The sequence below is a fragment of the Octopus bimaculoides genome, chromosome 3 (assembly GCF_001194135.2).
Source record: "Octopus bimaculoides isolate UCB-OBI-ISO-001 chromosome 3, ASM119413v2, whole genome shotgun sequence".
Classification (NCBI taxonomy): Eukaryota; Metazoa; Mollusca; class Cephalopoda; order Octopoda; family Octopodidae; genus Octopus; species Octopus bimaculoides.
This window is the reverse complement of record NC_068983.1, coordinates 136696687-136714231: the sequence shown is the minus strand read 5'-3', so window position 1 is coordinate 136714231 and position 17545 is coordinate 136696687. Positions and strand designations below refer to the sequence as shown.

General features: G+C 30.1%; 1 protein-coding gene across 1 annotated transcript in view; it reads right to left on the bottom strand.

Moving 5' to 3' along the window:
• Positions 1 to 17545, bottom strand: part of LOC106872359 (muscle calcium channel subunit alpha-1-like) — a 434563-nt gene that overhangs the window by 118895 nt on the left and 298123 nt on the right. The window contains 6 exon segments of the mRNA XM_052966564.1: positions 6242 to 6325; positions 8692 to 8802; positions 9689 to 9847; positions 11635 to 11836; positions 13733 to 13879; positions 16519 to 16571. Coding sequence (XP_052822524.1) covers positions 6242 to 6325; positions 8692 to 8802; positions 9689 to 9847; positions 11635 to 11836; positions 13733 to 13879; positions 16519 to 16571 — 756 coding nt within the window.

Sequence of the window (17545 nt, the reverse complement as noted above, 5' to 3'; positions counted from 1 at the left end):
GTCCTCAGTCAAATCGTCCAACCCATGCTAGCATGGAAAGCGGACGTTAAACGATGATGATGATGATACACATGTGCAATTGTGCAATGTGCAAATATGAATGAATTGATATGCTTCTTTTGAAAAGTAGCTTATTTCTTTTGTTCAATGTACATGCTTTTCCTTTTCAGTATCTACTCTTTAGATAATGCTGCTTGAATAGCTCACATTTCAAACCAGTATTATTAAACTATGCAGTTTAGTTTGGCAATTAGTTTCCACCATGAAAATGTGATCAAAATGCTACTTGATCATCTTTGAAATAATTTCAAGAGAAAAAAAATACCTTTTTGAAAATATAGAAAGCTGTTTTAATGAATAAATTTAATTTGAAGATCTTAGGAGAAATGAAGTGTTGAACATATTCGAAAAGCCAATTTCTTTTGATTTAATGAATATGCAAAGAAGAAAAAGAAACAAAATTATGTGTTAAGTTATATTTACTTTTGATTGAAAACTTGATGTGTTTGATTTTTAAATTATCAAGTTAAAAAAAAAACCAACAGCTTTTGACACCACCCTGTAAGTTTTACAAATTTTGAAAAATTCAAGTGACATACTAAAACTAAACTTATCTTTTAGGCATTTTTTACATTGTTTACATCTTGCTATCAGAGAAGGCAACAGTATTATCATTATCAGCATCATTAGCACTAACAAAAACACAACAGTAGCAGCCAAATAGCAGAGGCGTGTGGACATAGCCATAACTATTTCTAAAAGCAATAATATTGATAACAGCAGCAGCAACAACATCAAGAGCAGTAAATTCAGCATATAATGCCTAGCAGTATATATATATATATATATATATATATATATATATATATATATACACACATACATATGTATATATGCATGTATATAAAAGCACAACAAAATTGTAAAATACACATTAAATCAATGGAAGCAATAACCCAGTGGATTTATTTGAAACAGAAAACAAACCTCTGAGTTTCGCTGAGAGCAAAGAATATAAGTAAATGAACAAGAAAGAATTCATTAGATATTACATACTTCAGTTAGAGAAAAACTGAGAAAAAATAAAAAGAAAAGAAAAAATTAAAAAGAAAGAAAAAACATGCAATGTAAATAGGAAAGGCACAAAAATTAACAGAAAATTGTGCAGAAAAAGAAGATTAACTTGGTAGCATAAAATACAGTGATAGTATTTTTATAAAATATAGTGTGTAAAATATAATCCTGGTGAGTTTCATCTCATAAAGAACTGTGTTGTTTGGTTTGGTTTTAGGTTATTAAGAAACTAAACATGTCATGGTAGCAGTAAACAGAAAAACCGTGCACTAATATGTTTACTTATTTAGCTGACTTTAGTATAGATATTTTTAAGGATATCCTCTGTTTATAATTTCACTGAATACTCTGAGTGCAATTTTCTAAATTTATTTCTTTAATGCTAAAGTTCAAATTGATTGTCAAAATAATTGAATATTGATTCTGTTTGCTTTTAATTACATTCTACATAATTTGATAAAATCTACTTATCTAATTACCTCTTAAAATGTTTTAAGTTATATTATCAGTGCCTAATTTGTTTGGATAAAGAAGAATTGCTTTTACTCAAAGTAAGATATAGGTGTAAAGCCTGTGAAAGTATCATTTCTAATAGCAGTGGAAAAATTTATATTTTTGCCTACTGTAACAACTGCTAGCACAAGGAAAGGAATCTGGCTATAATTTAGTTAGCAATATTCCATTTAAAGTATTAGTTATGTAAATAAAAAGTGATGGTGTTGCAGAATTCTGAAATCTTGCTGTTAATGAAATCAGTTAAAAGAATCAGTCTCAAGAAAGTATTAGTTCTTTTTCCTAACCAAATGTATCTTTCAATGGGTGATTATTCCTGTTGATATCAGAAGAGTGTTTCTCTATACTGTACCTATGGTAGGATTTTGAGCTTGATATTGCAAGTCAACTGTGCATTTGCCTTGCAGCTATTACAGCGGTAAGCTGCACTTTCACCATGGAACCTATTTTCAGTAAAGTGAAGAATGAGCCAGTGAAAGTTAAAAATTGTAAAACTTTCAGCTAATAGATATCTTGTTGACATTCAGCTTCAACAATTTAGTTTAGTGATATAGAAGATTAATTTAAAATTTATGGCACTGGCATTAACTATAATCATGTCATAAGTTACAAAACTTAAGTACTTAATTTTAGATTGCAACTTTAAATAAATAGGGTAGGAGGGAAATACTCCACTAACTAAAAAGCTAATAGAGTACCTGGAAATTTTCCACAAATGTTTTGCTACTTTTCCTCCAATAGACAAACACGGGTGCCTGGAGGCATGAGAATGAAATAGTTGATATATCTCTTATTTCATAGAACCAAAAAGGTAGTCTAATTTTTACCTTTATACTACACAAGGTCTATAAAATTAGGTATTAGGTATTATAAAATTGCTAAGGAATATTATGATTATTATTATTATCATTACTACCCAACAGTTTACTCACCTATCATACTTTAATTGTAATGGTTTGTCTAGTGTAGCCCCTGCATATTTAATAAATGCTTCAGTTGCAATTATTTATTTACATTCTCTAACAGAATTTTAATTTAAAGAAATTGCTGAGTGTGTATGGAAGAGAGAGAGAGAGAGAAAGAGAGAGAGAGAGAAAGAGAGAGAGAGAAAGTTTTCCTTCATAAGGTTATTCAAAGCATAACCTGGTTCCATGATGCACTGCAGAGAAAGGTCATTGTTATGAACTGTAAGAAGGCAAAGATCATGCAAATATTCGAATTTGCTCAAACAACCAATCCATATGAGTTTATAAAAAAACCAAAAAAAAACCCCAAATGGGGCATGAAAATAAACATATCCATGAACACATACACGAAAAGTATGTAAAGTTTTAATCGCTAGCATGCAGTAACCTACTGATTGATAAAAACTTTTTTATAAGTATAAAGTTTTGAAAGAAAGTCATTATTCAAATGATCTCTGACATGAGAGAACCTTATGGCTATAGGAACTATCCACATTTTTCTGATAGCAAAAAGAGATTGAGAAGATATCTGTTGCGATATTACAGTGCTAAATGATGTTTGCATGATGCTGTTTAACAATGTCATATATCTATGTACCAGTGACACATTGGTCATAAAGTTGTCATACTATTTAGAAATTACTATATGTTGGTTATTGCTATAACAAAAGTAACATATTGTTTAGAACAGTAATGATTTTGTTTTATTTGATTTTGATAGTGTTTACCAAGATATGTATTGTTTTAATGGTCTAACATAGCATGACACATTGCTTATTAGGACGAAAACAGATTTTATAAAAATGGCACAGCTTAATAACTTGTATATTATTTTAACAGTATGACATGGATAAAGGTGGCATAATATAAAATAAAAACATGATTTGTTAGAATTTTTATCAGTACTGATAGCTGAGTTTACCATATGTGGTTCAAGGTACTGACAGCTTAATTTGGAGCTAACAATAAACAACTGATAATAATTATTAAATACACCATACATCTTAATTTGATAAATCCAGTTATAGGGTAATACTCACTTTATTGAAGTGATAATTAGTAAGGTAATATATTATTTAACATAATCTAATGGAAGTAATGTTGCATTTGTTACTGTAAAGTAGACAGTATGAAGTGAGATTTACTTTGTCAAGATAATGTAGAATTGGAAAATGCATTATATTAACTGGATGATGTTGAATTTAGCAGGGTGATAAAAAAAAGTTTAGTAAATAAGCTAATAACAAGTGATGTTTTGTTTAGAGAATGGGAGGTTTAGTGTTATTCTCTTGATATTAAAACCTGCTGGACGAAACAAAATATAATAAAAAAATTCAGACAGCTCAATAGCAAATGATATGGCACCAGGGCAGCATACACAAGTCTCTAAGACAACAGTTCAGTTCTCCAGAAATAAAATTGAAAATCTAAAACAACAATAACAATAGCAAATAAATGGATAGCAGAAATAGTTCATATTGTCATATAAAGAAACAATCACATGGAAAATAGCAAAGTCAACACTTATTTTCCAAATTTATATTGAAAATTAAAAAAGAATAAAAAAAATGAACATAACTAATATATAAATACCTAAGTAGGTAAATAATTAGATGAATAAATAAAAAATAAAATCATATATGTATGTGCATGTAGGTGTATGTGATATAATAATACACACACACACATATATTATATAAGTATTATATACATATAAATATTATATATGTATCATATGTATATATAAATTATATTATTCTTCTTAATTATGATCTTATACATGTGCTTTATGTAATCAAGTAATGTTATTAGTAACATGTAATCCAGTACAACCAATAGCCTGGTTGGTTCACTGGCAGCTAAACTGGCTTCATCATGGTAAAGAGAATTACTGGAAACCTAGTAAGATAGAAACAATACATTTCAAAAGAGCGGATAGATCCAGCATAGAGTCAACAACTATTTAGCAAGAGCACAAGGACTCAGAAATTCTGGATTGGTTTTCATTGCACTCCTTAGCTTCTGTTGAAGCATATTTCCAAGTAGAAAATTCATGCAGGAAACTGCATTGGCAGTGTTGGTGGGAGTCTTCAGCATTAGCTAAAGATTATGACTCTTACATTCCTGATCTGTGACTGTTATTATTACCAAATATCTTGTTCAGGCTTGTCTCTGGATCATACCAATAGCGTAAAAAAATTTTATGAGGTGTTGTGCAAACCTTATTAAAATTCTGCATGGGCATTGCTGACTTCAGTACTCTTTTTTTAAAAGGCTGTTTTTATTTTAATTTTCTTATGGTAATGGGAAGATGACCATGTGTGCAGACATGATGAATTGGAAGCACACAGTCACTGACTTATATATAAATAGCTTATGTCTGTCAGTGATGATCTTCCTTGGACATTGGTGGACAGTCACCATATATGTATATATGAGAAAAGGAGAAAAAAGCTATGCATATATAAAAAAAATGTGAAGAAAAAGAAAAGAAACAGTTAGCAGCATTTATGAAGGGAAAGGGAGAGCAATGAGAAGTACAATTTGAAAAAAAAAACTAAAACTCTATGCATATATGTGAATATACATGCGTATACATATATACTGCATGTGTGTGTTATGAACTGAACTAAATTGAACTGATTTATTCAAACTAAACTGATAAAAATACTCACAAGATAATATATAAATACCAACAACATATAAAACACAAAGTAACAACAGTAAACAAACAACATAACAAAAAGATTCCCCTTCACTATAAAACAAAAAGTGATGTTGAAGAAAATATCACTGTGTGAAAAATCTCCTTTTACAGCTGCAAACAGTGAATCAGAAAATATGATTTAAAATATCAAATACTGTTGGTTTCTTTTGTATAATTTTTATCCTTTTTTGTTTGTTTGAACAACTGAAAGTGTCAATTTTTAAACAAAAGAAGAGAGAGAAAAACAAAAAAAAACCTTGTAATATTGAAATAAGTTAAATGCTGATCCAATATTTAATTCCTATGTTGCAGCAGGAGCAGATAAAATACAGAACAATTTCTCATTAATTAATGTCGCTGAAACTGAGTGAAGAACACAAAATATTAATGCTTAAGATCAATGAGAAGAGCAGCCATGCTAAGAATGCAAGCAAAATTTTCCCGTAAGTCTTTGAAGAAGATAGAACAGATTCAGCAAAATTTAAACAGAACCAACAACATTTTGTTTTGTATTTAATTTCAGTTTTCTCAAAAACACTGTATATATTCAATCCTTGGATCATAAGTAGAGCAGCATTCATTTGAGATCAGGTACAGGAATAGTCTTGTTATGAAATATTTGGGGATTAAAAATAAACAAAAGAAAAACCCCCAGAAATTTAAAACTAAAATGTAAAAAAAAAAAAGCAGTAACAACAATAACAAATTAAGTATAAAATTAAATTAATTTAATACAGTTGACAAAGAAACTTCATGCAACAATGATGCTATTGCCTTAGAATTGAAAGATATATAAAAATCACTGTATATTTGTATTCTAAAGTAGATTGTAATTCTAAAGGAATATGCTTCAGATTCTGTTAACAAAAATGAAACTTGTGACTGTTAGTTCTCTAAATAGAAAGACAACTATATATATATGACAGACAAATAGATAGATATATAGATATAGAGTGATAGATAAGATAGAACAGATACTCACATTCACTTCTGTATAAATGATATCAATGAAACTTCCTAAAACAATAATGAAATCAAAAACGTTCCAGGCATCACCAAAATAGTTCTGGAGAAAAAGAAACAAAGACATTTAAAATTTTAAAAAATTATGAAAAGAAAAATACATTCAAATAAAAGAAAAGGAAAATATGAATAAAATCCATGTTATCAGGACATCATTACTTATTACTATTTAGCGTGTCTTTGAAATGGTTGTATATTTGAATTATTAAGTTGATACTAGCACATTTAATATAGTGAGGCAAGACATTTTAATAAATTAAAATCATACACATTAATTAATAATTAATTCTGGTTGAGAAAGGCAAGGAAGACGACTCACAAAAATAAATTAAAGTTAAAAATAGATTATGGATATGAATTTGGGAGAGGGATGATATTAGGTAATATAGTGACAACTCCAGATGTGTTTCACTTTTTTTAACCTTCTTCATCAAAGCATAGTCGTACCATTATTACCAGATTATAACATAAACTAAATGATCAATATATCATGAGTGACTAAATACTGATAGGTCTTGTTGGTTATCTCTGTTTCAGCAGATTCTACATATAGCGTTAAGGTAACTGATCAAATATTTGCTATTTCAGTCTGCTCTTATATTACATTTTACTATTATGCAAAAACTGTTGTTGTTTAGCCACAGATAAGCCTTAACCAAGAAGATCTATGATCAGAGGCATTCATGATATGAACAACCTGCAATTTCTTCAAATATAGTGTTTATAAGACTATATTATCCAATGTGTTCTTCCACATTTTTTTTGTGATTTGAGAGAGATTTGGCTGCTATTCTAAAGATCAAGCAATCTTGTAGAAGCTTCTCTTTTAACTCATCATATAACAGTCATGGTGTATAATCAGGGCATGTTGTGTCATTTCTGCTGCAGCTTGTGTATATAACAAGCCAGATGTAATTTATTCAGACAGGAGAAAATACAAAAGCACAAATCTCAAAATATTGAAAAAAAAAAAAAAAAAAATCATATTGATAGCAAGTATAAAAATATAGAAATGATACATAATTGGATAAGTAGTAAGAACTTTTCCTGGTTGATTAAAACTTTCAAGTCTTTTCAGATTCTGGGGATATTTGACTAGAGAAATCTATCAAATGGTAATAAATCTATTTGGCTGTTGTTGCTTGGCTAGCCACACTGACTGTGTAGACCTATTATCAAAAACAATCAAGTTATGGGCACCTTGACTTTTTAGATATAGTTTATCTCAGACCACACTATCAATATAACCCTTTTTTTGTATAGACAGGGGGATGTAATTTCAGAGACATTTGGGTGTCATTTCAAGTAGCTCAAGAGATACTCAGTAACTCTCTCATTGATTCATATCAATAGTGAAGTGACCTGTAAGCAGGGGCAGACTGAGAGTATTAAGGGCCCTTGGGCATAACTGTTTACCGAGCCCCTTAGCATTGATATCAGTAGAGTTAACATGTACAGTGCAGGTCCCTCAGAGGTCCAGGCCCTCAGGCAGTGCTAGATTGATCAGTGGCTCAGTCTGCCCCTGCCTGTAAGTTATCTGGAGAAGCAGTTAGATGATACTATGGCAGATTGGTAAATTCTTGTGTGAGCTTGTTCTCTGACTAAATTTCAACTCTTGTATCTTACAATTGAATTTTTTTACTTTTTCTAGTGGTAGTAAGAAAGAAGTCTAAGTAGCAACACAAGATTAGAATCAAATCAGTTCAGATATACTAAACAGAAGGAACATAACTGACTAGCAATTGTAATGAATTTCATATATTCGCTCAAATAACATTGTACAAAATGAGAATAAACTTTAAATCAAGGCTTTTTCACTGGTGTAGCTTTTTAAAAGTTACTTGATCACAAGGTCAATGATTTGGTTGTCATTCATTGCCTGAATTATATTCTTTGTTGAATGTCAATACTTGATAATATCACAGTATACTGGGGTTTATACCAGTTTTTGTGATGAAGATTGGTTGAAAGATATATTTCCTCTTCAACAGGGTATCAGCCTAATCATAAATATTTCCTATAAGATAGATCTTAATGTAGTATAATAAAGAATTTTAACTATTACACAGCATTTCTGCTGAAAATAGTTGTGAACTTTATCTCTTCAAGGTACTTATTTAGAGTTAGGACAAGAGAGACCAAGAACTGAATCTCTTTACCAAGTGACAAAATACATATTGTAGACTCTTCTACTGACAGGCTGGCAACCGTTATATCACAGTAACAAACTCAAATAACTGTTATAACACTGTAATAGTCTTTTTATTTCACAAATGACCTTCAAAAAGGTATGAATGGCAGCTTTTTATCTTCCTTACCACGTTACTATCATAAACTTTGATAATCAATGCATAATCAAAAGAGCTTGTTGACAAAAAAAAAAAAAACAATGAGTCATGAAATGCTTACCTTAAATCTAAAAGCAGCCAACTTGAGCATAAATTCCACAGTAAAGAGTCCAGTGAAAATCATATTAAGATAATCCAGCACATCTGAGTAACCTTTATTCTCACCATCATACTGCAATTAGAAAACAATTTATAAACTGAAAGGTAAACAATGATTCAAGCATAGTGCTGTTCTGTTTTATAAGATGTCTTTATTGGCTTATTGGTTATATTAATATAGCTAAATAACAAAAAGTGAAGTAAAAAATCAACACTGCTAAAAAACAGAAATAATAAATTTACTTAATATTTTTAGTTTTCATTACTCCTAAATGTGTAATGAAAAGTCTTTTATTATAGAGAAAGCATTGGATAACTTTAAAAATGAATTATGTATCTCTACAAGTATGGCTTATATTCAAATATATTTGATAAATCTAGAAATGTATAGCTGCAGATAATATTTGAAATTTTATCCTTAGCTGCAATATTTTAAGTAAAAATTTTCTTGTTCTGTAATCTACCAGATGTAATAACTTTTTCTGAAATTTTCTAAGTGCAATAACTTGTCCTGTATTTTGCAAGATTTATAATCTTAAAAGTATTATTTTTCTTGCTCGCATTTTTCCATGCAATTAGAATATATTGTTGAAATGAGAAAAGGATTAAAGTATCTCTTGAGCATTGGGTCTTGATTGAGAGCATACTGATAATAATAGAAGGAACATTAGTAAGGATTGATGACTTGGAAGATTTTGAAGATGGTGGCTATGAATTCAAGATATAAGTTTCATCCTTTGTTCTCTGATAATATCTTCCAGTGATCTTGAGCAACTTTAGGTAAGATTCTATTGTTTGTTGTAGGATCTTAGTCTCCTCTAATATAATTCATTTACCTCTGTCCTCCAGTCTAAGAATGATGATCTAATTAAAACTATTAACATCGACTATAAACAATCAACAAATAAAAGTGAATTTTAATGGCGATGATGGAAAAAAAAAAATTCTCAATAGCTTACCTTCATTGCAAGTGTGATTGTATTTATCATAATTAAAGCAAATACTGCATATTCAAATGGTTGCGATGTAACAAACCACCACACTTTATACTGCCAGCGAGCTTTTGGGATGTACCGACGGGCAGGTTTAACTTTTAAAGCAAATTCAATACATTTCCTCTGGAAGGAAAATAAATGATAAATAAAAAATTAAGAATATGAAAGAGAGGTGCATATGCATCAATAAAGTTCTCTTTACTAAATAATTTTGGGTCTCAAGATTTTGTTTGTCAAATGTAATAATATAACTGGAAACACAAAGCCTACATGAAAATTGTTTCATAATCTAGTATATATAAATCACAGTATGTGTGTGCATAATGACTAACACATACATTTCCACAATTCTCAACCGATTTTCACCAAACTTTACACGTGCATTACTTATGTCCCAAAGATGATCATGCACTATAACATTTTGCCTAGAGCTCCTGCGTAATGTAGGGTCTTCCATACATTTCATAAAAGTGAAAGAATTTTGTCCATTTATTTATTTTGACTGCTTATGTGCAACAATAACACAATATGTGTTATGTCTCCGGTAATTTTCTTTCATATAAATAAATGTTTATGTTAATTTAAAAGATTTATCCCCAAAATCTTATTTAGCTGTTATTTTTAGCATAACACATGGGTGAAGGTAAAGAATATGCACATCTGATGTTTGGGGTTACGGTTAGGGCAATAATGAAAATGGATGGTGTGTATATTCTTTACTTCTGCCCAACACTTGTTATGTCTCCTGTAATTTTCTTTCATGTAAATAAATATTAATTTAAAAATTTGCCAGCAAAATCTTATAAAATGACAATGTTCCAAATGATGTACATGTTTATATGTTATATATGAAAATAAGAGCGAACAAAATATGCTTAAAAAACAACTATATTTTGTAGTCTTTATCTGTAATCTACTCCCAAAACACTTCAGTAGCTTTACTTTGCATCGCTTGCAAACTTATATGTTCTATGATCATTAAAGTGCAACACCTTCCACAATAACCAGCCTTCAATTTGATTTTCTGTTCCTAGGTTAATTGGAAACATAGATTGCTGTGCTACTCATAAATGTTCTTGGTAGTTCAATTATTTGGTGACAAAAAAACCACCAAAGCGACTTAAACCGTCCAAAGGAATTTTTCTCTAATTTCTCTATAGATTCAATAAATAGTATAATAAAAGAACAAGTTTCATGTTTAATTAGGGTATCGTCAATAACTGTTGTGTTGATTACACTTGTTGTTATAGATAAGTAAATTGAAGCTCACATGAGTACAAAAACAACAATTACTAAATAAACTAACAACATATCAACTCTCAAGAAATACAACTTATATTAGAGAGTATTTTAGATGAGAAAAAACTAGATATGAGATTAGTCCACAACTTGATTTTGATTTTCAGTGGAAGATATGAATGCTGCAGAATCTAATTTCTCTTCCTTTATAAATCTGTAGCTATATATCAATGTGAGAAATTAGTTGTATAATAGCAAATGGATCTTGCACAAACCCACACATGCATACTAATTAATAGAATAATGAAATAGAAAATTGATAGAATATTTGGTGTAAAACAGTTAACAGTGAAAACCTATCAATGAGCCAGTAAGGTAATTTGTTACACAACTGACTGACTTGTAGTAGCCAAATCTTGATCGATACACACTCTAAACTAGGAATTTAAATTAAGACTACATGTTTTAAGACTAAAGTTTTAGGATACAATAAAAGGAAGCTAACCACAGTTTGAACACAGATGTTTGACCCTTGCATATCAAGTAGCAAAGGTTGTATGTAACTGGATCTTTGGGTTTTGCATAAGCATTAGAATCTAATACCACCTAAGGTCTGCTCATGTAGAGAAGGTCTGGAGGTAGAAGTTAGTCAATAACAAACAAGAACATACCTGATTTTTGTCGAGTTCGCAATTTTTGTATTCTTGCTCTCCCTCGTTCTGGAATGTGACAATCACAAAACCAACGAAGATGTTAACCATAAAGAATGCAATGACGATGATGTAAACAAAATAGAAAATAGCTACTACAGGACGATTGTCATAAACCGGTCCCATACCTTCTTGATGGGAGTCAATAGAAATGTACAAAAGGCTGAAAAGATAAGAGAAAACAGTTCAATATTTCAAAAGAAGATCAAATTTGAAATCAAATATTAAATTCTTTTCCCAGTTTTCAAATAAGAAATATATACAACTCTTGTTAAAAATAGATCTTATTCCCACTCTGATGTGATCTCACACTCACTGTTTTACTTGAAGGTAAATTAACAAATTAATTTTGAGTGATCTGTGTGCAACAAACCATTATGTAAATATAATACATATATTTTTTTATCATATACAATGCTGTGCAAAGAACTTAGCTTTTCATACACATGCTGTCATTAATATAACAGATGTACAATGTATACATGTGTGTGTGTGTATGTGTGTGTGTGTGTGTGTGTGTGTGTGTGTGTGTGTGTGTGCCTGTACACAAGTGCATGTGTGTGTATATGTGCATACATCCAGACATAGACTATCAACATGCTTGTCATAGAACATTGTGTTCACCAAATATTTATAAGTTATTCACAAACTTTGTACTGCTTTTTTTTTTCATGGTGGTGGAGGCTAACATGGTTTACTTAATTAGAAAATAAAAGTTTGTTTATTTATCTATTACATTTATTTATGACACTCAGATTGGTCTCAGTCAACTACTTGTAGCATGTAGAAAATTTAAACATATTTTTAGCACATTATAGTTCTGAACTTGCATTTTTTCATGCTAGAGTACCTTTATTTATGTGTGTATACACAATAAAGAAATACAAAATTAGTATGTTTAGAGGTAGAAAAGTTTTGTATCAATAATAAAAATAACTTGTGAAGTTTTTTAGGTTGATTAGATTAATATATTATGATTAATTAACATTAATTTCTATTTGCAGACAACAGAAAGAGCAGAAAGTTTTATCATATACTTCTATTCTTTCCAACTTTGAATTATTGTTATGGAATTATTTTGAATATTATCTTTGTAATTAGTATATATAAATATATAATATATTTTTAAGGATTTAGTTTTTCTTTCCAAATTTACAACTTAAGAACTATTTGGAAGACCAAGAATCTTCACATTTCTAATTGTGCATACTTTTGTATAGTTGCATGTCCTAGACGAGATTGTCCAGCTATGCTTATCTTTGCAGTAGCTGTGCTGGCATGTGTACATAAGAACTATAGTATCTGGTTTAACAAAAAAATTATGAATTTTATTTGGGTTTTTTTTTAGTCATAGTTTCTTTCCTCACTGACTACGACAGTTTTTAATTAAAAAAGTAAAAAATGTTGTTGTTATGATGATGAAAGGGTGGCAGACTCATTACAGCATGGGAGAAAAATGATTTTTAGCATTTGTTTCAGATTTTTATGTTTGAGATCAAATCCCATTAAGGTCAACTTTGCTTTTCGTCCTTCCAGGGTCAATAAAATAAAGTACCAGTCAAGTACTGAGGTCAGTGGTATTCACTAATCTCCTCCCCTCAAAATTGTGTACTTTATGCCTGAATTAGAAACTATAATGATGACAATGTAAAGTTATCAGTTAAAAATATTTGCTTTCTAGATTTTAAAAATAAACTGATGCATGAAATTTAAGGTACTTAAATTGTCTCTAATTTTCAATACCTTGTCAAGAGAATGATTAATTTTAATGAATAGTTGAAGTTTTGGTATTAAATCAACCATTGATGAAGGGCTATTCACTTTTCTTATTTAACAAATGTTGTAATAAAATCACAAAGTAACACACCTTGCATAATATTCAGTCTAACAAGTTACCAAAAGAGATTATATTGAAAACCAAGCAATGAATTTAAAAATGGAGTTGATAAATGTTAGAATAACCATACATTTGATAGACTAAGCTGAAGAGATCCACACCAAATGAAATAGCAATTACGGACATAGTCTTCAATAAACAGGTTAAAGTATGAGGACTTACTTGGGCCAACCTTCAAATGTAGATACTGTGAAGAGCGTTAACATTGCCTTCCCAACATCATCAAAATTGAAATCATTGTTTGTCCACTCTCTTTCTCTCAGTTCAGGGTAATTTACATCTCCATTTTTATAAACAATGTAATTCCCCCTGTAAAAGAAGAAAAAAAAGAAGCAATAATTAAAACATGAAAAGATAAATCAATGAATAATACCCAATATATTTGTGATCATATAGGATAGTTTTTTTTAGCTCCCTTTTTCACATCTTCACCAAAACTATAACTTTTTAAACCAAATATATGCAGTTCTAGATGTTGCCTTTTCATTAACTGACATTCCACAGATGATGAAGTCATTCTTTACTCTCTGAATTTATTAAAGTGTCCAACACTAAAAATGCCTAAGATTATGTTGTGATACAATTTATCGACATCTGAAATATATCAAATTAATCCAATGCTAATAGGATTTAGATCTTCAATCAAAAGTCTCAATATCTAAAGTTTTGTCATAAAGCAACCATTTGTTTAAAAGTAGATAAAGAGTTCAAAGTTATAATTGATGACAAAATTATTTTTCCATATAGAAATCAACTGAATGAACTACAAAATATAATTTCTTCATTTGGTATGAATCTATCTACCATGGTAAATTAAATGAAATGTATTTTCTGAGAAGACTAAACAATGCATTCTAAATATCTAAATTGAAAGTCAGTAGTCTAGTATCATTTGCTCAATGCATCTTCTTGTATCTGAAAAGCAAATTAGCTATTGATTCAATTAATGACAAAATGTGAAACAGCAAGGCAGTGAGCTGGCAGAAACATTAGCACGTCTGGCGAAATGCTTAGCGGTATTTCGTCTATCTTTACATTCTGAGTTCAAATTCTGCCGAGGTCGACTTTGCCAGTCATCCTTTCATGGTTGATAAATTAAGTACCAGTTGCATAGTGGGGTCGATTTAATTGACTGGCCCCCACCCCCAAAATTTCTGGCCTTGTGTCTAGAGTAGAAAAGAATATTTTACAAGTGTGAAACTATTTTCTTAAAAACCTGTCCACTTCCAGATATTGTTGACATGCCTAACTTTGAGACACTACAATAGCATCTCAAAGAAGGTTTACAAGAATTGTTTCCCACTAATTTCAGTAAAAGGTCCCAACGTTTTAGAAGATTTTAGAAGGAGAAATTGATATTGAAATGTTGATGCCATTTTTTCCCCAAATGCATTAGTAATACAACTGAAACAAAATATATACAAAGGGAATCAGAACAGGATTGTTCTCTTGGCTGAGCAGGAAATCACAATAACTCATAAGCCAATGAGGCAGCCTCTTTGCAGTTACTTAATTTGATAGAAATATCAGCCAAATCTTTTTGGAATTACCTCCCACAATCTAAAAAATGTATAATGAGGTGTAGGATGCACAATCTGAAAAAAAAAATACATGGGATAATCACTAATTGAACGTCTTTCAATATAAGTCTGCTAGTTAAACGACAAAAAGAATTTTGAACTTATGATGGGGACAACTATATTGAATCTAATTTTGCCTCTCATCGAAATGTACAAAACTTTGAAGGATAATTCACTCCTTTGATAAATTTCAGCAATAAAATAACCACAAACCCTACATATTGAAAACAAGACATTTCTCATTTTAAGAGATCTACTTTTCCATTAGTATTTGAATGTTTATCTATGATCTCTGCCCCTCACCCAGCCAAACTGTTCATAGTCACTATCACTTTATATATCCACTGCCTCTTAATAGGCTGCCATGGTTAAAAATAGGTATCTGAAATTTATAAAGAAATTTATGAACTAAAATTTAAAACAGATAAAACAAGTTGAAAGTTAGACTAAATAAAAATATTTATGTTTGAAAGAAAGTGGAGTGGAATAACCTATAAAATATTTGAATTACGTAATATATTCAAGAATTACACTCGACAATTAGAAAAAGTGGGAAACACAAACTAAAAGGGATACAGGTGACTATATATATATATATTTATCAAGATCACTGATTTAGTGAAAGCAGGTGAACACTAATGGAGGACTGACCAAAAAATAAAAAGAAGTTTTCTCATTAGGATTCTCCAAAAGCGAGAACTTATAAAGTGCAAAAGCTTGTAATGTGACATTTGTCATTTGAATAAAAGCAAAGGATTATTCGAAGGGAGATTTTTCACTAGAATTGGTGAGCACTTAATATAGCTACTAGTTATTATAGAGAATAAATGAGTTGAAAATGAAGTATATTTTATTTTTCAAGACCTTGGAGGAGAAGTTCTTTTTTATATTTTGGATCAACTGAAAAGATAAAAAGGAACAAAAAGAAAAATACAAACTTGAGAATGAATACCTTCAATATCTAAACATACAAAATATATATCTCTTTGAGATATGTACTAGAATAAAACCAAAGCTGGTATTTTTAATTACCATCATGATGTCTCAGATTCAATATAAACAACATAACTTATAAAAGTCAACAACTAATTACTTAATTTTAAACACCAAACCAGACTAAGTTATTTGCATAAAAAACAATCTTATGTTTTCTGTATATCTCAAATATAAGAGATATATGTTCATATGAGTGGGTTGTGGTTATACTCTTTCAGATTTAGCTAAAGGGAAAAATAGAGCCAATGGAAATATGAAATATTTAAGAAAATCTAAATAAAATTAATAACAATTTCAGAAGGCTTATATGATGACTACATGAACTCTCCTATCTCATTAACAAGAGAGATGAGGAAATACAATTCAACTTACTGGCATTCTTCCATGGTTCTTTTTGAGGAATCTGAACACATGTGGAATGTTCCCTAAAATGTTAAAAGATATGCAGAGAACATAAGTATTTTCACAGACATGTGTAGTAACAAAAAGAATAACAGAAACAACAACAGCAACATCAATAAAAGAAACAAATATTATTTCTCATCTGTCACAATAAAAGCCTAACTACAATAATGAACCATTTTTATTTTTGTTTACTACTGTTATATGAAAATATTGGTAGAGTAATTATGTCTCACAAGATTTCATGGTGTTAATAAGTTGAGGGACAAATATTTTTGTGAATAGGATACTAACCTATTTTTGTTTAATAAGTTAGCTATAGGAAGAACTGGAACTGCCCTGTGATCTTTGGAAGACCTCCTAGAGTGTTGAGATCCATGTAAGTTGAAGTTTAGTGAGAGCAATTTTTTGTCAATGATAGCAAGTAAAGTGTGGGTAGGAAGAAATTTCAGAGGGCAGCAGTGAAAGGAGAGACAAAAAAACTGAAACCACATATTTTGTAAGCCAGTCAGTCAGGATTTTAGGCATGTGAGGATTAATGTTTAGTGCTGCAATTTTAAGGCATTTACAACTTGTTTAGCATCAATAGCTAATCAAAGCACAAATATTTTCTGGTCCTAGAGAGGAACATCACTCTTGTGATACAGTTTTATCAATGTGAAATATGAGAGAGGAAAACAAGAAACCAAACTAGTAATACAGTATGTTGATAAAACAGAGTTAATAAAATTTGTATAGTAATAAGATAATATTTAGTGAGGAGAGTTGAGGTTTTTTGTCTTATGGAAAGGCACATTCATTGAAGAAATGAACACACCTCTCCTCATGGCTCACAAACTTATTTTATAGATTTTATGTCAAAAATGAGTAACTTCGGTAAGAAGTCAAAGATTGTTGTTAAGTCTGTAAGAAATGTAATAGCTTTCATTTGAGTACCAGAGAGAGAGAGAGAGAGAGAGAGAGAGAAAGAGAGAGAGTGAGTGAGAGAGAGAGAGAG